Here is a 25,379-nt window from a genome sequence, read left to right on the forward strand (position 1 = left end):
CCGTTTCGCAGTTTTTGAAGTGGTCATAGCTTTATAAGATAACGACGCCCGGTGTGCTCGAGCGATGCGTCTATGCCGGTGTCCAAAACCCACAAGCAGATATCAACTGTCGTAACTAGATACCTACGTAGTATCAAGAGTGACTTCCACCGGATTACACCGGATAATTATCGGTTGTGGGTTCTGTAGACCCGCAAGAGTGGGTACGGTACGATAATCTTATTTCTGCCGCGAATCTTATTTCTATTCATTTCGGATAATTGAGAACCCCGGGTCTTAACATGGGTGACGTCATTTACTTTGTCTATGGGCTCCGACAACCACTTAACAGGATGAACATCACTCATCTATCTAACCAACAAAAAATAATGAGCATATTTTCGGATAAACAAACAGACTGTCCTAAGTTATTGTAACACAAAGCGAATCATCAGAGCTTGAAAAAAGTTATTTTTCAAATACTGACTATTATGTATGTATGTTATCTACAATTAAAACCATGTCTTAAATTGATCTAATTTTACCTTACAAGGGGCCCATTTATGTTTTGTTTTCATTATTTTTTTCTGTTTGCTAGTCAGACAAGCTTGTTAGCGTTAGATCGCTACTCAAGTCCATAGACATCGTAACGCGGATGTTGTCTAGTAGACAATCGAACTGTCAGTTGTAAACGTCTATCTTACCATACGGACCACAACTTTTCTCGCGGAAATCAGCAAGATGACGCAATAGACCTGTAGATACAGAAATTCTCGACAAGTCATCTCGTCTTTTGTTAGCAGGGTCACAATTACCTAAATGGGATTAGGAACAATCTGCAGCCGCGATCCTGATACAAACTTTTTTAAATAATAAAAACGATCCCTACGACTTTTGATTACCAATTTGTTTAGCTATTTATTTGATTCGTCAATGTTATCTTAACATTTTTACATCCTGTAAAAACCAATGGGCTTGATAGAGGGATGTTTACAGGAAAATAGCGTTATTTAGAGGAAAACAAAAATACTAATAATATATAGTAATAAAAATATTAATTAATACATAACGAACATTATTTTAAATTAAGTGTTTGTAACACAACTAAGTGACATGTTTTCAACAAAATACTTTCATAATAATTCATTTCATCCTGTACTTGATTAAGCGAATATTTCAAAATTAATCATTTATTTTCTTTATATGTATATGAGTTGTATACGTTTGTTTATATTTATTTATTTTTAAGGATTATCAACAGAATTTACAGTAAAACAATTAAAAAATTATATTTACAAAACACCTACAGCTCTTTACCAAAAGCGAGCCAAAATAATACCAATATAATACAAAAATAGTAATAATTAAAAACGTATAAAAAGCTATCATGTTAGATATTTTAACCTTAAAAGAGTGACTCTGCCGTATTGCTGAGATTTATGAATGTTGCCGATAAGAAGAAAAGGTTTTTAATAATACATCACTATACTATAGAGCAAAAAATTTACCTATCCAGCTTCGACTGAAGATACCAATGCGAAAAGTTTTATTGCGTTAGCTTCGCTTTAAAAATGATTGCTAGGAAAAGCATCTCAAAATGCCGATAAATGTGTGTTAATTTCGCGATTTTTTAAAACTCTCAAAATCATTTATTTATGACAAATTAAGCATAGGGACTTGGCAATGGTACCGTAGGCGTATGCTATAAACTATTTTCACTACTTCAATTATTTTTTGAGGAGGAATAAGAGGTAATACTTATGATTCTGGCTGGATTAAATGCAACTTTTATTTCTTCTAAAGCCTTCTTAATATTCTCCGGCTTTTGCTCGTCGTAAGCATAATTAAAATTACGTTTAGCCTTTAATCCTACGTCTTCTGTTGTCATTACATTATTTCCGATTTTTTAAACACTTTAGAGTTTTCATGATCGCGGGCCACTAAAGTACTATATACAGTCCACATTTGAATATTGAGCTAATACCAATACTAATAAAACCAAAATCAAACTTTTGCAAGATTGAACTGTAAAAGTAAATTTATATATATATATATTCATGCCACACAAATGTAACGTTGAGTAGAAGAAGTAGTAAGAAGTAAGTTGTATTAATGGGCATAATTTGAATTAACTACATGATGACAAAAAGGCTAACAATTTTTTAAAATGTCTATTCAATACTCCGCTATTTTCGTGGTGTGAGAATATGTATTGAATAAGAATTCAATTGTTGTTGTTTTATTTAATTGAGACACCACCAAGATTTCTGAATACGGTGTACGGTGTGTGAATATTGCATGTATTTTTTTTTAATAATATTATATAATTACTAGCTGACCCGGCAGACTTCGTACTGCCTCAATCGATAAATAAAAGACCAAAACTTTTGTATAAAATAAACCTAAAACAAACAAAAAGAATCCGTCCGTTATTTTTATTAAATTCCTAGCATTTTTATATTTATCTACCTTTTAAACCTTCTCTGGACTTCCATAAATAATGCAAGACCAAAATTAGCCAAATCGGTCCAACAGCTCTCGAATTTTAGCGAGACTAACGAACAGCAATTCATTTTTATATATATATAGATTAGATGAGGCATACGTTACTGTAAAGTTAAACTGGTATTCGTAACATCGAAGAATAGGATACGAATCGCATTGCATAAAGGTCTGCGATCAGTATTTTTTTTAAAGTAGGTACATATTGACTTTCCCATGGTAAATAGATACAAATTGAACATATCCGGCTGCTGTAGGCCTCCTAATAATATTAAGTGTCAGCTGTTTGTCTTTACCAAATACATACGATAAAAACAAATTCAAGAACATAGCCAGAGAATCTACGTTCGGTGTTCCACGTGAAAATATTTACAAGGACTTTCCAAGTATTTGATCAAATTTAGTGAAACTAACATAATAAATAAGGTTTTATTTAAGTAAAATAAGATAAGAATTTTCTTTTTATTAGGTTACGCATATGAACTAACGGCTTAACTGATAATAAGTAATTGCTAGAACCCAGAATCATCACAATGTCAATGTCGCCACTCACGTCGTCGTCAAAGTCGTCGTGGCCTAACAGATAAGACGTCCGGTGCACTCGTGTTGAGCGATGCACCGATGTTCGAATCTCAGGCGGGGACCAATTTTTCTAATGAAATACGTACTCAACAAATGTTCACGATTGACTTCCACGGTTAATATTACCAAAGCTAACGCCTACTATTTGTAGAACTTGGCACAGGCTTTGTTACATGAGTCCATATATTTTCAACTTCGACCAGATTGGTTGAGACGTAATTATAATATTAGGTCATTACACAGCTCCAGACGAAACCGCAGTATGCTCAGCAAACGAATTTAAAATTTAGCTTCTCAGAAATAAGGCTGTGATTACATAAACATAGGCAGTCGTATAACGCGCCGCAGGAGTCTCGTAACACAAAGACTTCTCTAAGCATTTCGTCACTCGAACAAATACGCTGAAAGGTATTGTGTGGAGGCTTTGTGCCTACGAGTAACTGTAGTTCTTTATTCAAGAGGTTTGTTTGGACAACGCGTTTGACGCCTCGATTATTAAACCCAAGAAACGCGTCCAAGTTTAATGCTCTGCTCACAGTTTCGTGCGGACTCTTCGCCTTCGTAAAATATTTTATTACCCCACTTTGTCATGTTAATTAGTTACCAGAATACTTTCCGATTTAACTATGAACGTTCAGTTAGTTACATTTCTTCTTTTGTCTGGAACTTAAGATTTAATGAAACAATATTGCGCTCACCTTTTCTTTCTGATTGAAGTAGTGAGGGGCGAGCACGAGACTAGTGAAAAAATATTCTTAACGCTATTAAGTAAGTTTAAGCTCGGCATGTTTCGGTCTACTTTTGCCGCGAAGCTGAAGAATAGAATCTTGTAGGATCTTCAAACTTGTGTCTTAAGATGAGCTACAGCCTTAACCAGTAGACTCTGATCTCTACTTTATACCAGGTAGACCACGAGCTCTTCTGCCTACCTTATCTTCAGTCGAGCTATCCAACTCTGGAACAAATAACCCTATACAGAGACCTCACAATGTGACTTGTTCATTTCAAAATGATGTGAGGTGATCTCTACCTTCGAAAGCAATTAAAAAACTAACATCACGTGTTCACAAGTTTACAATTTACGTTCATGTGAAATGGAACAAGCACTAAAAAATAAACATGAACTCCATTAATCACAACAATCTCAATTGACGGCTATCACGCATGCTACAAAACGTCATAACACTTGTTATTATGATGGGTAGGGGTAAAGGGACGGCAAAAACTATCTGTGGGGCACGCTTCAGTGCGTTTCGCCCTAATGCATCAGGATTCAGGCAGGCCCGGCGGGCGGCGTCTTTATATAACCATCCATTACAATAGCCTCGGCTACCGATCCACAGAAGCCGACAATTCGCATGGAAAATCACTTGTTGCACACTTGAGAGGTCGGTAACTGGTAAAAAAGATACCATTGTTCACCCTTTTAGTGGATTTTTAGCGCGATATCAAAGGTGCAAAGTTTTTGTGTTGCAAAGAAACGAGCCGTGTGGATTAATATGTTAACAAGGAATTACAAAGAAAAGACTGACTTCGCAGACTTAGGTACGTTTACAGATATGCTATATCTTATTGTATTTTCTGTTGAGGAGGAAGATGGGGGTATATAGGGGGAAGAGGTCGACCGAAGAAGACATGGATGCAGTGTGTGAATGACGATATGAGAGAGAAAGGAGTGAGTGTTGAGTTGACGGCTGATAGAAGAGAATTAAAGAGAAAAATTAGCTGTCCCGACCCCGCCTAGTGGGATAAGGTGAAGAAAAAGAAGAAGATTGTATTTTCTATTTAATGTATCTATTGATATTGTTTAAAGTTTGATGCGTAAACATAAAATAAATATTTTGTGTAATTATTAAGGGCAGAACGCACTACGAGCCCACCCTTGAAGTCGTCGCCGCGTCGTAGCCTAAAAGATAAGATGCCTCGTGTACTCGTGTGTGACTATGCCGGTGTTGAATCCCGCACACAGGAAACAATTTTTCTAATAGAATATATCCTTAACTCACATTCCAAAATTTTGATATACATAATTAATCAACAATTAAGCATAGATCTCAAGTATCAAGATGGGTGCTATACTGCTATATCTAGCATGCGAGGTTTTGCATCCCATGCCTTGTAGCTTCCAAAGTTCGTACAGAGATAATGCAATCGAAAATTCTCCCTCACGTCTCAAGATACGTAGCACGTTGTAATAACTTTAGGCACCGGTAACAATTTCTTTTTTATTGCTTAGATGGGTGGACGAGCTCACAGCCCACCTGGTGTTTAGTGGTTCCTGCAGCCCATAGACGTATATAACGTAAATGCGCCACCCACCTTGAGATATAAGTTCTAAGGTCTTAAGTATAGTTACAACGGCTGTGCCACCCTTCAAACCGAAACGCATCACTGCTTCACTGGAGAAATAGGCAGGGTGGTGGTACCTACCTGTGCGGACTCACAAGAGGTCCTACCACCAGTAAAATTGTCGTCAGCCACATATTCACACCAACCACTAAATTCTAATCGTACACTCGTCGTAGTCTTATCAAAAGAAAATCATTTTTTCATTATTAAAAATACATAACTTAGCCGTGTTTCGTTATTTTAAAAGCATAAGGGGTAGCAACAAAAAAAAAGTCTTCAAATTTAAAGAATCCACGACACATTGAGTTATCGGTGGATCAGTAGTCTGGTGTAAGAAGCGTCCGTGGTTCTGTCCCGGCAACCCAACGTTATCTGTTACACATCTTGTCACGCCGTTGCGACCGTTTCGGTGTTAATTGTGGAATAGAACATGACATGTTACATTACCCTTAAGTTAAGGCGCTTTCGAATCACAAAAACGACAAAACAAAAAGAAAAACCTATATGAATTTGAGTTTGGTGTTTACAACTTAAAATAGATGATAATAAGAACCTATTATGGAATATATCGGAAACTTTTTAGGTTCTGATAAAAAACAATTAAGATGTTACACATTTAAAAGAACGATAGGTAGTTTTTCAAATTCTCTGCTCTAAATTTTTCAGTCGACGTTATATAAATATTTAAAAAACAAATTCTCAGGTTTTTTTTTGTGATTTAAACTCAGTGCGCTGATTAACAATTGTAGCTCTGATAGTCACTTAATACTATGGCAGCCATGAGCCTATCAGTCCAAAATAATAAAATAAATGTCTATAGAATCGGCTATTAACATGTTTAACGTTGGTACGGATCACAAAATAATTCCATACAATTTGAATTTGCTAAGTTATAGGTAACGTAATTTCTGAAGTACTTAGAAATCAATTTCAATTATTCTCTATATTCTTATTATTACAAATAAATAAATAGACAATGTTATAAGTGTTGATGGTACATGACTCTCTTTTTTTATCCATAGACTCTATGACGTTTGTGCAATTAAGTAGATTGGATACCTCATATTATGTTAAAATTCATCAAGCCTACAATTCATCAAGGTACATGTCAAAAAATGATCGTAACCTCTACATACACATGTTATGTATAAAACTTTAGTTTTTATTGAAAAATACGGGTTAAAATATATTCACGAAAAAACTTAAATACATTGTAATTAATACAAGGTGAAGAACTGTAAATTTTTCGAATATTACATCTTTGTAATTATACCACGCACGATTCTACGAATATTTCATAATAACTCAACTAATAATACATAAATAGCACTGTCTAGAAATAAGTTGAATTTAACAAGAAACACTAAACAAAATTTGTATTATTAAAAAAAAAACTATGAAAATACAAATTGTATTGCGTATTAAAAACATAAAAAAATACATTTGCACTGCGTGTAGGTACGTGTTTTAAATATGTTTTTAAATAAAAAACAGCACTGCTAAAACTACATATATACAGCCTTAGATAACATAACGATATTAATCTCGACCGACCCATATCTCATGATTGAACACGTCTCCGGATGGATGATCGACGAGCTTCCGTGCGATCCTTTCTACTTGTCTGTCAATGCCAACTGTCAATGTCAAACGAGTCTTGATATGTTAAATATTTAATACGCATCAACCACTGAACGGTCGGATAGCTTTCTTTGGCGGATGCAACTTACAAGATAACTTAGTTCTTAGCTTCGATTCAAGCTAATCAACTATGTATACTTAAATAATAAAAGCCTGCTTACAAGATATAGTGATTTTATGAAGAGACTTCACTACCATAGATAGTTCATAGTTCATAGCACATAGTTCACTACTTCGGGCCGATAACTGTTTTCGATGCCCATTTAGGGAGACAACATTTTAGTGTCAATTACAGTTGGCATTGGTACATTGGCTGTGCTGTCCTTCAAACAGGAACACGCCTGCGAAGGCTTGCAACATGCCCGATTAGAGCCTTTTTCAGGAATTCTAGGTCAGGATGTTAATACCACTACGTCGAATCATTGGAAAGCTGTGCTAGAATTGTTTTTGTTTTGCGAAAACAAAACCTTTATTCGTACAAATCTACTAATTTAATAAATGTGAAAGTTTGTCAGGACATACATCGGTTACCTTTTCATCAGAGCACATCGACTGATTTGGAATATCTATATCTTTCATACGTTTAGCGATACCAGCTGAGGAGCAAAACCTGGTTGCATTACTTAGATAGATAATTTCCTGCTTGATTAGCTTTACCTTTATCACCCAATAAATACTATTATTTAAGCATTATTAATTAACTAAAACCCATTAAATAATGTTATTGATAATGTTGATAGTTAGAAACAATTTATCACATCATTATTTTTAACTACAAGTGGAAACTCAACAAGGCTATTAGTGCTATGGATGTGTGTAAATATTGGCTATTTTATGGTGTTCGTTTCTCAATAAATAAGTAGCTCGAGAAAGCTGGGAATGGATCTACTATCTACAGATTAATAGTCGGAGAAATTACTACGACCATAAAGATTTACTGATTACAGAAGATGCTCTGATATTTTTCCGCTAACAAGCATACTTGAACTAAAATTAAACTTGTTCTAGAAAACCAACACTAATAATTGATAATTGTACATTTAAAAACAAGAAAAATTAAATATATGATGCAATTTTAGATGGAGTTACCAAAAGCCTGCCTAATATGATTCTAGCGAACCATTTTTGACTGGTAGTAGGACCTCTTGTGAGTCCGCACAGGTAGGTACCACCGCCACGCCTATTTCTGCCGTGACGCAGTAATGTGTTTCGGTTTGAAGGGTGGGGGCAGCCGTTGTAACTATACTGAGACTTTAAAAGTTATTTCTCAAGGTGGGTGGCGCATTTACGTTGTAGATGTCTATGGGCTCCAGTAACCACTTAACACCAAGTGGGCTATGAGCTCGTCCAACAATCTTAGCAATAAAAAAATAAGTGTTTCAAATTGAAGGATAGAATGACTTTTCGACCTCAAGCCTATAGATGGGAATGAGGCTGCGTATGAACTGTGACCTCGTATCTAGGGCAATAAAAAAGAAAGTTATAATGTGCTTCAAATTAGAATTTATCCATAAATGTTGTGATTAAAAAGCCGTACGTACATTTTTCTTTGGCAAAATTACAGGATAAGATTACTTATTTTCCTTAATTTCAATACTTTACTTTGGAAGTCTTCGTGGTCTAAAGCTTATGACGTCCGGTGCATTCGTATCTTGCGAGGCACCGGTATTCGAATCCCGCAGGCAAGTACCAATTTTTCTAATGAAATACGTACTTAACAAATGTTCACAATTGACTTCCACGGTGAAGGAATAACATCGTGTAATAAAAATCAAAATCGCAAAATTATAATTTGCATAATTATTGGTGATAGGACGTCTTGGGAGTCCGCACGGGTAGGTACCACCACCTTTCTATTTATGCCGTGAAGCAGTAATGCAATTTCGGTTTGAAGGGTGGGGCAGCCGTGGTATTGTAAAAACGGAGACCTTAGAAATCATATCTCAAGGTAGGTAGTGGCATTTAAGCTGTAGATGTGTATGGGTTCCGATAACCACTCAACATCAGGTGAGCCGTCGTCTACCCACCTAAGCGAAAAAAAAAACTTATAGGTATCATTGAAGTACCTACATATGTTCTTTTTTCTTTTCTTCAATACGGTGATCAAACTTCATTCGGAAGCTTATTTTAGCCAGAGTCGAGTCAACCACAGGCGACATGAGTGACTTAATCTTGAAGTGTCAAGTGGCCATGATATTCCAATGTAGAGGGGATAGGAGCAGGGACTTTAGAAATAGGCAGTATAGGAGGAACTAGAGCGATATATACATATAGTAAAATATAGTATTGTAAAGAAGAAAAAGATATAATCGACGCTTGAAAGGCAAACGTGACTAAGCGACAATAACTGATTTGTACATAAATTATAGGCAATAACCATATTCGATGCGCAAAAAATATATATTTCTAGGTCTATTAAAATCATTTCAATCCTACAGCTAGATTCGTTAAAATAGATTTTTTTTCAGGTAATTCTCATGTACCTATATTTTAAATTAATTTCAACTTTAAATTGGACTACTGTAAAGTTCACGCATTGTCGCTTAGTCACGTTTGCCTTTCAAGCGTCGTAATAAAATATTATGAAAGGTTAGAAAAGAAATAAGAGCTTTAGTATATTTGGAGTCAACAAATTAAAGTATAGTGTAGGAGTCACAAGGGTGAGGAACCTACATAATAATATGTTGTACTTGTCTTACTGATATTATTTTGTTTCGAACTGACGCACGGCCAAGGCAAAGCGGTCGATTTGTCACGCGCATTCACTCTCAACCTGGTCGCGATAAAAACTCTTCAAACTGCAATTAGCTAATGTCTAGACGGTTTTATCTCCAGGCGATATCTTCGGCGTGTGTTTACGTTGAGTCGACAAGAGAACTATGCGAAATACCTCATGTTCCTGTTGGCTATGTTACTTTTAATAAGTGTTTACTTTTCGATTCTCCGGGGCTACGTCTACGTCTACATCTATTAATCACGACTAATAATAATATCGCTCGAAGATTTCCAAAACTCCCACCTGTCAGTACCGTGATTTATTTGTTAATTAATTGTTTCTAATAAAGTCATAAACAATGGTTGGCTAGATTGCAGTATATTATTTGAAATCGATACGATTTAAGTTTTTTTTATTAATTACCCACCCAAGGTTGGTAGTATACACAAAAGTAATTCATGCTTTTTGACGACGTTGGCAGAAGGAATATTTGTCGGGACTTCAGTAGCACCCTAAATGGCTGAAGAAAGAGGATGAATTTATAATCGTTAAATAGTTTTGATCAAAACACATTTTTATTGCTTAGATGGGTGGACGAGCTCACCTGGTGTTAAGTGGTTACTGGAGCCCATAGACATCCACAACGTAAATGCCCCCACCCACCTTGAGAAATAAATTCTAAAGTCTCAAGTATAGTTACAACGGCTGCCCCACCCATCAAACGGAAACGTATTACTGCTTCACGACAGAAATAGGCAGGGTGGTGGTACCCACCCACGCGGACTCACAAGAGGTCCTACCATCACTAAAAAGTTTGCCACTAGGAAAATGGTTATTCGGTCACATAGTTGACAAGCATCCTGATCACTGTACCTATATATGTAGTAAGAAAAATGGTGGATTATTAAAAGAATTGTAACAAAATTGTATTATTTACCAGTTTCTACTTAGAAATAATTTATTTAACTTGAAGCTTTAGAGCCTCTTTGGCAGGCGGTATGTTTAATTTTCTTTATATATGTTTGTTCTTTCCATGTTAAATGTTACAGCCAGTCATTGTTTTTTGTTTTATATTTAATTTATAGGACGTGGTCAAAGTTAGTGCTACACAAACCATACTTCTTTCATTTTTAATATCAAGTCAATCAAAACTCAATATGTTGTTTTAATTTTTTTATTTTTATCAAATTTTATCTTATTTCAACACCTTAGTCGTCCGTAAGGTAAACTATTTGAAACGTCACAAATAATATAATAAAAATAAAAAACGCGGGATTAAACCGTTTAGTTTTAATTATGGCTACGACTCGTGGAAACCGAAGAAAATGTTAAAAAAAGTGGAACATCAAAATCGGTTGCCTCAAAAAAAGATTTTAGGTAAAATACATTCGATTGGAGAACCTCCTCTTTTTTGTTATCGGTTAAAACATAATAAAACAATCGTTTTGGCATCAACTGAATGATTTATTTTCAAGTGGTTGATTCTTGGCGCCTTCGCAGGTAGCGGTATATTCGCACGTCAAGTATCACAGATAAGAGCTCTTGTACAAAGTCACCAGTCGCCAGCCGCCCTCCGGTCGGGACACTTGACGCCGAACCTTCAAGTTAATATTTTTGGAAACGACCTTCATTTGTGAAAGCGGAATACTCAAATAAACATACATATTATGTGAAATATTTTGAATTGTTTCTTCAAGTCTATGACGAGTGAGAGCTTTTCCATCGAACACTTTCGAAACATCCACTCTTTCTATTAATCAGTCTAAAAATATTTCAAAATATAATAATTATGTTGTTAGTTTTAATTATTACGTATCTCAGACGTGCATATTAACAATAAAATACAAAAATTTATGCAAACGACACAATATTCGTGAAAACTTGTTCCATGCCTTCGATTTTTTTTTAATAAATTCTTGTTTTAAATACCGGCATCATTTTTTTTAAGTGTGATGAGCAATTGACTTTATTATTGGTTTAAGGATTAAGTCCCAATACCGTTTTTTCGTACCGTTCGGGCCTTTATAATTGTTGCGTATCAGAAAAATGCAGAACGGCGACACCGCTCGAGTTTTTTTTTTTAAACTTATGTCTTGATAGGCTATTTCAGCTTCACCCTAACGTGTATAGGTGAGTTCATGGGGCTCAAACCGGAGAGTTGCTAACACTGACAAGAGCAGAGCTTCGCAGAATCTACCACCGGATCGGAAACGCGACCCACTGAGAAGATCCGGCGAGAAACTCAGTGGGCTAAAATATAGTGAAATAAATGAAAATGAAATAAATGAACTCCTGATCGTACACTTATAGTGTAGGTAATCTAGCAGCTGTTAAAATATAGCGGAAATATACATTCCTTAATTACCTTCTCAGTGGGTCGTGATTACGGTCCGGTGGTAGATGCACACGCGAAGCAGCTGCTCTTGAGCTGCTAAGCCTCCGTTGAGTTCGCTCATCTGTCAGGCAGCAAGTTCCCTGGATGAGCTACGATCCTTCCATCTTAAAAAAATATTCGGTGCCGCGATCTTACTTATATCTCCTGGGATTGATACGTTCAAGTCTGAAGGACCGTACAAAACCACTAGGTCTTCCATCTTCTTTAATGACTAATGTTTGAGAATAAATTTGGTATTTAAGAGCGGATCTGCTCAATGAAAACGATTGACGAAAACCTATTTTTTGTAAAATTGCACATCAGAGTTGTACCAATCGGCCTATAGATTTTTCATTAAGCCTACATGCAAAAGAGGCGTTAAAATCGGGAAAGATGCGGAGAACTGCCCTTCTTTCAAAATCCAAACTCTGGTGAACCGTGTACCTACTCATCTTAATATCTACGTTATAAGTCACATTTTTTATTTAACAAAGACACATTTTTGAACAAAATCCTTTCTTATATCTGTTATTTTCTCATCTCGTCCACGGTGCAATGATGACCTGTACCTGCTTGTTACAGATGGTACTTACTTCAATGCATAAGTATTGTCCCCGGGTCCTGGTAGTACGCGCACGAGATGCAGCAGCGCTGGCGTGGGGTGCTCCTCATGCAGCCTTCTCCTTCCCTGAGACTGAGTTCATCGCCGTCACTGCTTATCAGGTTTGTATTTAACCACGATTTCTTACTAAGGCACATGTCACATGACGTAACGGCAGAGTGATTATCGGAAGCTGTAGACATCGCAGCGTGAATACCACCACCAACCGAATCCTTATTATTACAACTGGGTAGAATGACGATGCCTACCGGCGCAACCGCGATATATGCTCTGCCAGCAGGAAAAAGTCTCCATTATCATATGACGTAGGTACCTATTTATACTGCCTCTTAAAATCTATTTCAAAAACTTTTATTCTACAACTGTCATTTTCTATTGGGAGTAAAATATGAAAACAAACAAACAAAAGTTTTATATACAGCAGCCCTAAGAGATTTTAGTTCGTAACCTAGATACCTACATAGTACCCACGTACTCTGAGATCTTGTCGTAAATATCGCGTATTTACTAAAACTTAGTAGTTGCTAGTATTTATTTCAAATAATATTGAGCATTTTTTAGATTACTACGGTAACAAAGTAAAGATGTAGGGAATCCGTCTTCATATTATCATCTTATAGCATCACGTTAGTTCTCTGAAATCGTAGTACGTTTCCAAGAACACGCGTAATTCGCATCGCACACTGATGTTAGCCGATTTTTTTTTTCAAACAGACAAACGAGGCGCCAATGCTTTTACGAAAGTGTAGTTACAAAAAAATGTTAGAGAATCGGGCGGGTGAGTCGAGTGGTCATTGTGGAGGGCTATTTAGCAAAACAATACAGAGTAGTTTGGTGATTTTTTTCAAGCAAACCGTTACGTTGTTTGATTATTAGTTAGGCGATGGCGGTGCTACTAACTACGGCACTTAATACATTTAACCTTTTTCATGAGCATAATCATTGAACACACTTTTATTTCGAAGTTTCCAATTCCATTAGGCGCATTGAACGTGTGTTATACTTTATTCATGTAATTCACTCTATTTTCTCTACCTACAAACGTGTTAACATACCTATAACAGTGTTAATTCGATCATCTATGTATCTATCTACACACTCACATAATCTAGTCTCTGAAGGCGCCCTCCTGCTGTTTGTTTTGCGACATCTAAACGGCTCTTTGACAATCAGCGCAGCGTACAGTTACCATTATGGATTATACCTCGCCGTAATTAAAAGATGCGATGTCGGCCCCTTTACCGCAGCGGCGTCCTTCATGTTGACTGCATCGAGGCGCGAAAGTTTTCTCGCATCTATTACATCGGAAGCTTTGTAGGATTATCTGTGTATTGTTCAGGTAACGGGAATAATGTCTGGACAAAGTCCGGCGGCGTATCATTGCGCATTATCCCCAAGGTGGCGACCGCTCCTCGTTGCGACTATTGTTATCAATTACCAACGATTTAGAAAATATCTTTTGTAAACGCCGACGCGATTATTTGAGAGTGTAACTAGGTGGCACGCCAGCTCAATTATTTACCCAAAATAGCAGTTTGCAATATCTCTGCAAACTTTCAATTAGTGAAATTATTACCTACTTAAGTTCCACATAGTTTGGCTGGTTCGACTTGATAATTTGGGCCAATTTCAAACGTAAATATACCGAATTTTTGCCTATCCTAATTATACATTGTAAAAAACTGGCGACAGTCACCAATATGTGAAATTATCGGACAAAAAGTAAAAGCTACGGCGAGTTTGAGTCGTGACGTCACGGGCGACAGGCGGACAGGGGGCGGCGCTCGTCGCTTCTAACCTCGTGCTGTAGCTAGCCGTCCAACTTAAAACTATACTTTACGGAACTTATACCAGGCTTTTAGCACTCTCTGCTATCTCGGTGGGCTTTCCGTTATCTGTCGATACGGTGTGCAAATGGCACCCGCCGGCGCCGGCTTATCACTCCCCGCAAACAGTCGTTTACAAGTGACTTTGCGTACCTATCGAGTCGGTATTATTTGCTTTAGGGATTTTGCTAGATAACGTAAATCTTTCGAATGCATTTCTGAAAGCTAATAACAAAAATCACCGTTAATCGCACCGTTCATAACACGCAAATTGTCGTGATCTTCGTCTGTCGAGTTTGTAGTATCGTGTTTCACGTCACGGCTTTGGTTCAGAAGTAGTCTGATGCCGTTCGTTGGCGCCGGGACGGAGGAAAGATCGACGGCGGGCGACCGGCGCCGGCGACGGCTATGCATGCCATGCTAATTGGCCTGTCGCCAACTTGTACCACGACACATGTGCAGCAATTATCCCTTACAAGCTATTAGCGACACGGAGGATGTATGCGGAAACGGATGTTTAAATTGCATTCTCAGAACTCGTGACAGATAAGAAAATTTCCTTGTCGCCACGAATGCGACATTTAATTGATGAGAAATAAAAAAAAAATGTTTCTTTTTAGGTTTTATGAGTTTTATTAATAGAGAGAAGAATAGGAGCAATTCTAAACATCCATACATATGATTTTGCCTTGACGATTTTCGTCATAGAGAGAGATAAATTTGCGTTATACCTACTTAAAGTTTAATTGACCTTGTAACTAAATTAAGTTTACTAAATTTACTAAATCATTAACTTGAAAAAATTTGATGAATAACTTCATATTTTTCGGTATACAATAGGGATGTAAACCGGTTCGAAGAAAACCGGAGAAAAACCGGTTTTTATACATACCGATAAATACCGGTTTTTATTTAAGAATACCGGTTTTTTACGCTTTACATTCACAGTTCACACCAGTGCTACCAGATCAAATATACAAGCTACAAATATAAAAAAAACCGTGTTTCAGAATCAAATTACCTTGCATTACATTTAAAAACTACAGTGCAATAACCACAATATGGTTGGTAGACTTTTAGCGTACAAAATGAGGACCGTGACCCAAATATCCACATATCTGCACCCAACACTCAGAAATGGCTTTGAAATGTCTGCAAAAGAGATGGTGCATCGTGAACTGGGGAATCTTCTTGAAGAATTTTCAACACTCGCTTTATCATCGGAACAACCAGAAAAAACCACAAACAATTTTAAAAAGCCTGGTATTCTGGATTTTTTGCATTCGCGAAAACGGGATATTCCGAACGCCACGGCGGCCGCAGTGAATACCTATAGTGCGAATGTATATTGAGACTGAAGCCGCCACAGTAAACCACAGCGAAATTGCTGGCACGTACTAACATCCAGAAGGAGCAGGCTTCTGAATGACGCAGTGGACCAACTATGCCTCTTGCATCAAAAATAAAAAACTTTTTATTATTGGATAATATATATGATCATTAAAAGCCTATATAAAATATGCTCACCCAATTAATTGTATGAAGAAAACTCTTCGTTTGTACGTAAATTTGTTTTATTTAGTGATTATTTAGCCTTTATAGAAAAAACCTAAAAATACCTTAAAAAACCGGTTTTTTGAGAAAAAAACCGGTAATAAACCGGAGCCAGAAATTGTAATCGGTTCACATCGCTAGTATACAAAGCAATGGCCGGATAATTTCAAATAAATTTAAAGTGTGTAAATTTATAAGTATACTGGCATACATAGTTACAATTAATATTTTATGTTTACACTTCAGTTGTAGGGCGTATTGTGGGCTTGCACGGCACACACTCACACGACACACTATTGCACTATTTCCGTATATAGCCCTGTTTTTCTAGGATATCCGTATATATATATTTTTTAATACGATATAATTATTATTATATGTTTGATTAAAGATAAAATTGTATTGTTCACAGAATGACCGAATAACGAAACTGAAGATAGATAACAATCCATTTGCAAAAGGATTCAGAGCCTGTGGTCAATCCAAGTGCAAAAGAAAGAGCATTGAGAGTGCTAATGAAAACAGTTCAGAGCCACCTGGCGGTGAGGCGAGTGAACCTAAGCGACCTTGTTCCGATGCTGCTTCTTCGTGTTCCGAAGAAGGCAGTCTACGGTCGTCTTCGCCACGATCACCTCCCCTAGTGGAATCGCCTACACCTCTCATTGCTCCGCCAGAAAACATAAGTCCTCCACCTGCGGCGTTCTACCACCCAGAGTTGCCATACTTAGGGTCCATGCATTTACCTATGCCGTTAGGCTTGTGGCCTGGTAGTGCTATGAGCAATGGCCTCACTTGGGGTCCTATAGCACCTCCTCCTCCACCACACGTACCTTCACCAAAAGTGGCAGACCCAGCGCCTTGTCGTCGCCTGAAAAGTTTCACAATAAGTGCACTACTAGGAGAAGGTTGATTATTAAATAAGATACATTGTAAAGTTTATTTTGTATGAAACACATTTTAAAGGGTACTATTTCGTGTGGCCACCTGCTGTATGGCAGCTTTGGTAGATTTACCAGCTTAATTAATAAACAAAAATATATTGTTTATACCTACGCTAGTAGATAAGAATTAGGCGGGAAGTCGCAATAATGTCACTGTAAGCTATTAAGAAATTCTCAATTTGTTGTAATTAATATAATTATCTAAACATAAGACAAACTACCTCGTTTTAGAAAAATACTATTTATGTGATAGCAGTGCCTTATAAATATATGTAAATAGGAAGTATGTTCACTATAAAAATGATCTTGATTAAAAGCGCTTTAATATAGTGTTTATTATTATTTAAATTTTACATTCTATGATGTTTCGAATACTTAAGTTTTCGTTCTCTATAGTATATTTGTGAAATTTGCTGTTTATGTACATAGATCCGAATATCATATCGGTAAAATCCCGAAACAGGAATTAATTTTATCTCAAAACTTATTTTTAATTTTTAAGCCAATGTACTTAGTAGTTGACAGTTTGATTTAATTAAGAAATTTTACAAATTTATTTCCATTTCAAACACAAATTGTTAGTATTTTTATTAAATTGTCAATGCGATAAAATTTATATATTTTTGGTACAGTAATAAACATTTAAGGACTTTTTTTTTCATTTATTGAACTAAAGTTGGTTTTATTATATTTAAATACAAAATAGTATGGAGATGTGGAATAATATTTAAATTTTAGTTAAAACTTTTATTTTATTTCAAGCAATACAAAGAAATATAACTGCTCCTTGAAGAATTAAAAAAAATAAACACCTAATTTACTTTACGCTTTTCAACAACATAGTAGTTAATGTTATTTCGGATTATTTAATAAGTTAGCTGAATTTCCATAGTGCTACACTACTCTACAAAAAAACTACACCATAAATTTTAAACTACAATAAAAAGGGATTGTCAGTTTGATTTTAATTCAAAATATTAATCAAATATAATATTATAGACAGGGGCATAAGTAATCTCTGAATTAAGAAAATACCATTTAGTAGGTAATCACCGAAAATCGGTCTTAGTTGTGTGGGTTGAGAAGGGTCTATTTCCAACAGTGAATAATGAAATATATAATGAAAGTTCACATGTTCTAGAATAAAACTTTACATAAAAATATTATATAAATACACTGATTTACACTACATAGAAATGAAAATATTATGAAAACATGAAAGATCTAATGTTAAATGTGGTTTGGTAACAAAACATAAACAACTCAATGTCCTAACACATTTAAAGCATTTTTGTAACACAACACATAGACTGTTAAACATTTATTCATTAAATAGATATTTATGCAGGAATTAGAATAGAACTATCCCAATTTCAGCCAGCTATAAGATTTTGAAGCTCCGAACTCAATTCATTGGCATCAATATTTATTTTGGAATTAACAGTTGGTGCCGGAGCACTGGACTCTCTGTTGCAGGCTTTTTTGTGCACAAACCAGTGCAATCTCTGACACTCCCTATCACAATATTGTACTGATTTACACTTGGAACATTTCTTTGCGGGCTTCTCTTCACCACAAGAACTGCAGTATGGTATGGCATCCAAAAACCCTCTCTGCCCATTAATGGTACAGTTTATAACTGACAGGGCTGTCGGTGGATCTTTACTTGTCAAGGCTGTGACCATTTGATGGAATGTTGTGCACTCCCTGAATGGGAATTCCCTTACACAGTCTTTAAGGAAGGAATCCATGAGGTCAAGGGAAACACCATCTTTACCTGGCTTCAAGAGTTTTTTAGCAAATATTTCAACAACATCATGCTTCTTTTCTTCCTTCTCTGATGGTTTCTGTTTATCTTTGATGTTGTGTATTTCTCGTAGGATATATGATAAATAATGGTACTTGAAAGCCATAACTTCATTGGTTTCACTGCCTCTTGTCATCTCGCGTTTGCTCAGCATTTCTAAAGTTTTGCTCGCTTTGTCAGCATTTTCTAACAAAGCAGGAGCATGTTGCAGATTCAAAGCTAATCTTACGGGATGAATATTTACTCCTAGTACAAACTTATGAACTGGATCTACTAAGATTGGAGGTAAATAAGGTTCTTGTTGGAGTCCTTGTGGGATAGAATAATATTCAATTTCACAACGAGGTATGTAGTTGTTGATAGTTGCAACTGTGTGATGATTTCCGACAAATGCCGCCATCTGCGCAGAGGTGCGCCCCACCGAATTTGTGGCGGTAGGTTTGGCCCCAGCATCCAGTAGCAGTTTGCATACTTCGGAGCTACCAGACAGAGCACCAAAGTGCAACGCTGTGTAGTTATACTCGTGCTTTCCAGAATTCACGTCCGCTCCCTGTGGTTGCATAAAATACGCATAAGTCAATATGGTTTGGATTGTGTGTACCCACGTCACTAGACAAAATAATAATTTGCTTACCCTATCGAGCAGTAATTGCACCATATCCTTGTTCCCTTTATAGGCCGCGTGTTGTAAAGCAGTCATACCATTTTCGTCAAAGAAATTTACGTCGCCTTTGTGTTGAGTCAAAATATTTGAAAATTCAGTCAAGTCTCCCTGAGCGATAGCATCAAATATAGTTTTTTCCGAAGACGTGCTTTCATCGTTTTTGGTCTCCATTATAATTATTTGGTTGTGATTTAAGAATTCAATCAGAGATAAACCACCAATAAATCTCACAACAGCAAAGTTTAAAACATTAACCTTGTGACTGACATTGACAGTTACAGTTTTAAAGTAATGATGACATTAGTTAACTACTAGAAGTAGGTACCTATTTTATGTTGCTTAATCGACTAAATTTAAAAAAATTGCGAATTGCATGAACTAGTTCGCGGTTTAAATCACGCTTAAAAAATGTTTTAAATTTTTCAATAAAAAATGTTCAGTCATCTCCAACTTATAGTTTGCTGTTTAAGTCCGATTATATGATTAAATAAATAAATACAATGGACAAAGGAGAAAAAAACGCATCTCAGTTAATATTACTGTTGGAGTTTGAATGTTTAAGTAATGGCAGACAGCACTTGTCACATGTGAAGTAACAGTTTTCGAATATTGGAATATTTATTTAAATTTTTAAAGCAGATGATTGTCTTCTCAATCTCTCTCTTCTCTTCAATTATGGAAATGTACTTCTATTCTAGACACGGACAGTGAAACATCCTAGGGTTATAAAAACATAAAATATTGTAAATGTGTAATAGTGTACATAGTGTTTGTAATATATATTAACCATGAAGTCAGTGTTTTTAAAATAGCCCATCACCTTCAGAACCCAGTCACCTCAAATAGAATCATCCAAAAGGTTATGTTGCAGGCTTTTAATCAGTAAATTGTAGTAATTATAAAAAAATGGATTTATCGGTAATTGACCAAACCAACTTGATATATCGGTTTTTGATAAACACTATAGGACAGTGCTGCCAAGTTGGATTGAAAAAAATACAGTGCTTCGCAAGTAAAATTACAGTATTCGTAGATCGGTAGATGAGAAGTAGGTACTTTTTCATAACTGAAGAGAAGACAATCATCTGTTTTAAACATTTAAATAAACATTCCAATATTCGTAAGCTGTTACTTCACATGTGACAAGTGTTGCCTGCCATTATTTACATATTCAAACTCTGGCGAAGGGGGCCTAAGAAGATGACGTGCAAGCTGCTCTGCACGCGTTTTACGCACGAGCATCCGGGTGATGGAGGGCCGGCTATCCTGGACTAACGCTGGTTCTGACCCAGCGGGGTATTCCGTAGGATAACCCATTCTAGCCGGCGCCATCTAGGCGGGCTCCGGATAGCCGGCCGACCGAGAAGGCTGGTGATCGTGGCGCTGACGACCGCCGGTACGGCGTCCCGAGGGGGAGGATGATGGGAAAGATGTACTCCGCACTAAACGCTTCACTGCCTCTTTGCCTTTTCATGAGTTCTGTCCATGCGAGTTTTGGACGTTGGTTGTTGAGCGACAGGTTTTAGTCAGTTCAACTCCGACATGCTCCGCCCTCCATTCTCCAGTGGAGGGCGGAAGTCCGGCGATTTCGTCCTAACAAAAAAAACCCGCCTTTTTCAGCCGTGAACCAGTAATGCGTTTTGCTTTTTTTTAGGAACCTTAGAGGCTTTTCTAGTTTCACCAAAACAGGTGGGTGAGCACGGGCTCAGCCAGATAGGTTTGAAGTTTGAAGTGTGTGGCAGCCGTTGTAATGTAAAACTGAGAGACAGAAATCATGTCTCAAGCTCTGTGGCAGTATTTACGTTGTTGAGCTCTTCCAACACAAATAATAACACAATGGAGTCAAAGATTGCAACTAATTAAGGTTAAGCAAATAATTTTAGTTACACTTTCTTTTGTTGTAAGCTTTGTTTGTTTTGTTTTAAATGTTCATTCTTACGAAATGACTCCAATAGTTAAACCGTGCAAGAATGATATCAAAATAAATAGAAAAAATAAATAATGAAGTGAACATTTATTTTCTAAGCTAAGGCTCAAAATAAAAGACCATTTAGTTTACCTACGTATATATTTGTTTGAAAAATGTCTAAACAGTCATTATGGCTGAAATGACTGACGACAGTAATACATTGATTTTATAATATTGTGTGAGAATATCGTTATATTTAAAGGTTAAAGACGTACATAAGTGAAAGGTTTTATAGAGTAACCATTAAATATTATTCTAGAATATATAAACGACGGCAAATAAGCTTTAATAGATGCTGGAAAACCAGATAATTGCATAGATTTGCTCGTCGTGACGTCATGTACGATAACATGGAATGCTTTATTAAGATTACAATAAAATTCACTATTATTTTATAATATTATGTTTGATTATATACTTTGCTACATCTATCTTCAGCTTCTATATTTCGCTACATAATAAGATGAAAGTCTACGATCTACTCTCTAAGTAATATATAGGTTATAAGACTTGTGGCGTGTGTGGAGCACAACTTCAATATTTGGAAGAACTTTGATATTATTCTTCAAAAATATATAATGTGTACAATTCGTCATTCCGCATTGCCCAAACAGAATGACGAATAGTAGAAATGAATTCAAAAAATGGAGCACCTATACCTACGCTAATATCATATTATAAACGATTCAAAGATATTAATATATTTCGAAAAAAAGAGAAAGAGAGAAAATACGCTTATATGAAGTAACATGATTATAATGGGTATATGAACCACTTTGTATAATCTACGTCCGTTAAACATCTATCACTATTATTACTATTATCTACACAGCATTTTATTTTTGTTCTTAAACTCTAATATATTACCATTCAATTATAGATAAGTTTTATACTTTATTATAGTAAAATTATAGCAGCTATTAGCATAATACGTAAGACAACCATATCAGAATAGAACTTGCATTTTCTACAACATCGAAGCGGTTTAACCATGCTTAATTTTACTTTATCACTACGAAAAGATTTTTTACTATAATTTTTTGAATAAAATGCTTTTTTAATACATTAAATACAATAGCAAATACTTTTTAAATAGATCTACACTTTCATCAGCCCATGCTTTAGCGGCTCAAGTGTTTGAAGAAGCACTAGATTAAGTCGGTGTGGTGACAGATAAGTTTGGTAAGTGTAAAATTAACAGACTCCCGCCAAAAAATAACAACTATCAATGAGGATTTTAAATAGCGTTATTAAAATTTCTTTACAATTACTTTTCATTGTTCCTATTTCAACCATATTGCTTGTCTATGTAACACTAAATAACTACAGCTAATAATATCGACGGTTCCCTGAATTGCTTTAACTCGCTTTTAAATGTGCGATAATACGCTTACACTCTACAAACAGTTATGTTCAACTACATTACTTAATATATTATCATCTACCCGATTAACATACAATGTTTTATAAAGAACGTCCCTTAGATATGTTGGGAAATACTACTATGATTTTAAAATAACGAGATTTTTCTCGATTGAATACTGAATAAGATAATTATAATTTCGTAGCGTTTTCAATGATTAATATATTACTTAAGCCATTCTATATTATAATGTATGTATTTAATTAGTATCTAGTTAATGCCCAAGTAAAACATTTTTTTTAATACCATAGATTATTAAACGAGTAGGTACAATATTATTTTTAATGACCTAAAGTCCTACTGCAAATCTTTTCATCGAATACTTACTACACAAAAGCATTAAAAAGCTTCGACCCTACTGATTGATAATAACTTGGAAGCGATTCGCAAAGCTTTTCGAGAATCAAGATTTTAGACGTAGTAGACGTCGAAGGAGAGCTGGGCTCAGACCAGCGCTGGAGATGAAGCGAGAGTTGGAGCCGAGGCTGCTGGAATATTTGCTCCGATCGGTTGCTGTGGAGTTGTGGGGGTTTGCACCGCTGACGTCAGCCGAACGCCGCCGCTCTCGGACACTATCATACCGTTGTGCACGGTTCCATTACGTTCGCTGTCTGCGTAAGGGGTTGTTAACACGCGGAGACGCTGAAATCGCGTAATGAATGAATGATTTATATTATTTCAGAGAGCAACAACAAGTCCTAATATGTGTACATAGTATCATTGAAACATACTTAAAAATAACCAAAACAAATCAAATAAAAAATACATTATTAAAAATAATTATCAGTTGAATACATTTAAAATATTCCATTCAACTGATGCTTACTTCGAACCAAGCATTATTATTATTATTGTAGGATTGGTAAGAATGGAACGTATGGAAAGAGTGTGGAACGGAGCGTTAAGATGTGAGTGAGAGAAAACGAAAAGAAAGGGAGAAGAGAATGACAGAGAAAACGAAGATGGCGAAGACGGTTGAAAAACGAGCAAGACGTAATAAAAGTGTTAATTATTAATTATTATTAAAATAGAAGATTTTGGGACGTGAATCATGGTACAATGGTTCAAGTACTGACTGTCATAACGGTCTGCTAACGTAATGTTTATATTATATTTTTGAAGTATCAAAATCATCATATTAAATTTAAACAAACTCACCTCCAAAAATGATCCTTTAGTCGTAATCAGTTTATAGATAGCCACTGTCGGTATGCACATGACGCTGGATCCAGCAATGGCCCAGCCAAGTGCGTTGGCCCAGCCTGGATAGATGTAGTTCTCATATTGCAGAGGTTCGTAGTCTAAGAGTCCGTACGCCGTGATGAAGAGCAAGAAAGATGGTGCCGCGAAACGCCAACAAACGCGCCAATACAGGCCAGGTCGGAAGCCAATCATGTCGCGAATGTCCTCACAAAATCTTTCCGTGCCTGTTACGAAAATAAATTTGTTTACCGTAGATTTACTGGTGGTAGGACCTCTAGTGAGTCCGCGCGGGTAGGTACCACCACCCTGCCTATTTCTGCCGTAAAGCAGTAATTTCGGTTTGAAGGGTGGGACAGCCGTTGTAACTATACTTGAGACCTTAGAACTTATATCTCAAGGTGGGTGGCGCATTTACGTCGTAGATGTCTATAGGCTCCAGTAACCGCTTAAAACCCAGGTAGGCTGTGTACTCGTCCATCCATCTAAGCAATAATAAAAAAAAAAGACAGGAATGTAACCGAAAAAAAATTGATACTAACCATAAATCCAGGAGACAGCTATGGCCTCAAAGAAAACAGCGATGAGAATAGAATAGCCCGCAGCATAGCGATCCAAGAGCTGGAAGAAGTAAAATCCGCCTTTCGTGCAAGAGGCCAGTCCCACGAAGAAATACAACGTAAAGAGGCAGGCGACGAATAATTCGCGATGACGTCCGATAGGAGGGAACTCGTCACTGAGAGCTGTGATTATCGCTTCGGAACCCCCAAACTGGAAACGCAATTACATAATCAAACAATAAACATAATCAAAACTGTAAAGCATCTCTGACACAAAGTAATTTACTCATATAGTTAATTCAAATTGAGGAGTATCGGAACAAAAACCGATAAATCACATTTCATGTTGGTTCTTTTTTTTATTAGACCAAATGATTAATAATACTGAGGTATACTAATTTCAATACGAACGAAGTCAACCGGTTTATTAGTGTTGGCAACACAATAATTACGATTAAATTACGGATTTATGTGTGCTGTGGATTTAGTGGCTTAAGTTCAGATCAATGTGTTCGGAAAAGTTTTTTAGACGACAGTTTTTTGGATTTAATTATAGATGTCGATAGAAATATACGAAAGCCACCGATTGCCATCATTAAAAATTATATCCCAATTGGAATTTTACGGTTTTTGTTTTGACGCTCCTTAATTCAAATCATTTATTTGAACT

General features: G+C 36.2%; 3 protein-coding genes across 3 annotated transcripts in view; 1 reads left to right on the forward strand and 2 right to left on the reverse strand.

The window, feature by feature from the left end:
- The window catches only part of Doc1 (Dorsocross1), a 54,657-nt gene extending 36,904 nt beyond the window's left edge, over positions 1 to 17,753 (forward strand). Inside the window, exons 4-5 of the mRNA XM_089730165.1 lie at positions 12,726 to 12,866; positions 16,558 to 17,753. Of these exons, the coding sequence (XP_089586291.1) occupies positions 12,726 to 12,866; positions 16,558 to 17,055 (639 nt within the window). The 3' untranslated portion in view covers positions 17,056 to 17,753. The remainder of the gene's footprint in view (positions 1 to 12,725; positions 12,867 to 16,557) is intronic.
- Positions 17,754 to 17,818: 65 nt separating this feature from the next.
- On the reverse strand, positions 17,819 to 19,836 carry LOC114248872 (ankyrin repeat and MYND domain-containing protein 2). The gene is made up of 2 exons (XM_028182301.2): positions 19,528 to 19,836; positions 17,819 to 19,443 (listed from the first exon to the last, which is right to left on the reverse strand). The coding sequence occupies exons 1-2, from the start codon at positions 19,726 to 19,728 to the stop codon at positions 18,460 to 18,462; spliced, it is 1,185 nt and encodes a 394-aa protein (XP_028038102.2). The 5' UTR covers positions 19,729 to 19,836; the 3' UTR covers positions 17,819 to 18,459.
- Positions 19,837 to 21,606: 1,770 nt separating this feature from the next.
- DAT (Sodium-dependent dopamine transporter) overlaps positions 21,607 to 25,379 on the reverse strand; it is a 31,573-nt gene continuing 27,800 nt past the window's right edge. The window contains exons 10-12 of the mRNA XM_028182272.2: positions 24,692 to 24,920; positions 24,108 to 24,376; positions 21,607 to 23,591 (exon numbers count right to left, since the gene is read on the reverse strand). Coding sequence (XP_028038073.2) covers positions 23,394 to 23,591; positions 24,108 to 24,376; positions 24,692 to 24,920 — 696 coding nt within the window. The 3' untranslated portion in view covers positions 21,607 to 23,393. The remainder of the gene's footprint in view (positions 23,592 to 24,107; positions 24,377 to 24,691; positions 24,921 to 25,379) is intronic.

Source organism: Bombyx mandarina, chromosome 10, assembly GCF_030267445.1.
Source record: "Bombyx mandarina strain Sakado chromosome 10, ASM3026744v2".
Lineage (NCBI taxonomy): Eukaryota > Metazoa > Arthropoda > Insecta > Lepidoptera > Bombycidae > Bombyx > Bombyx mandarina.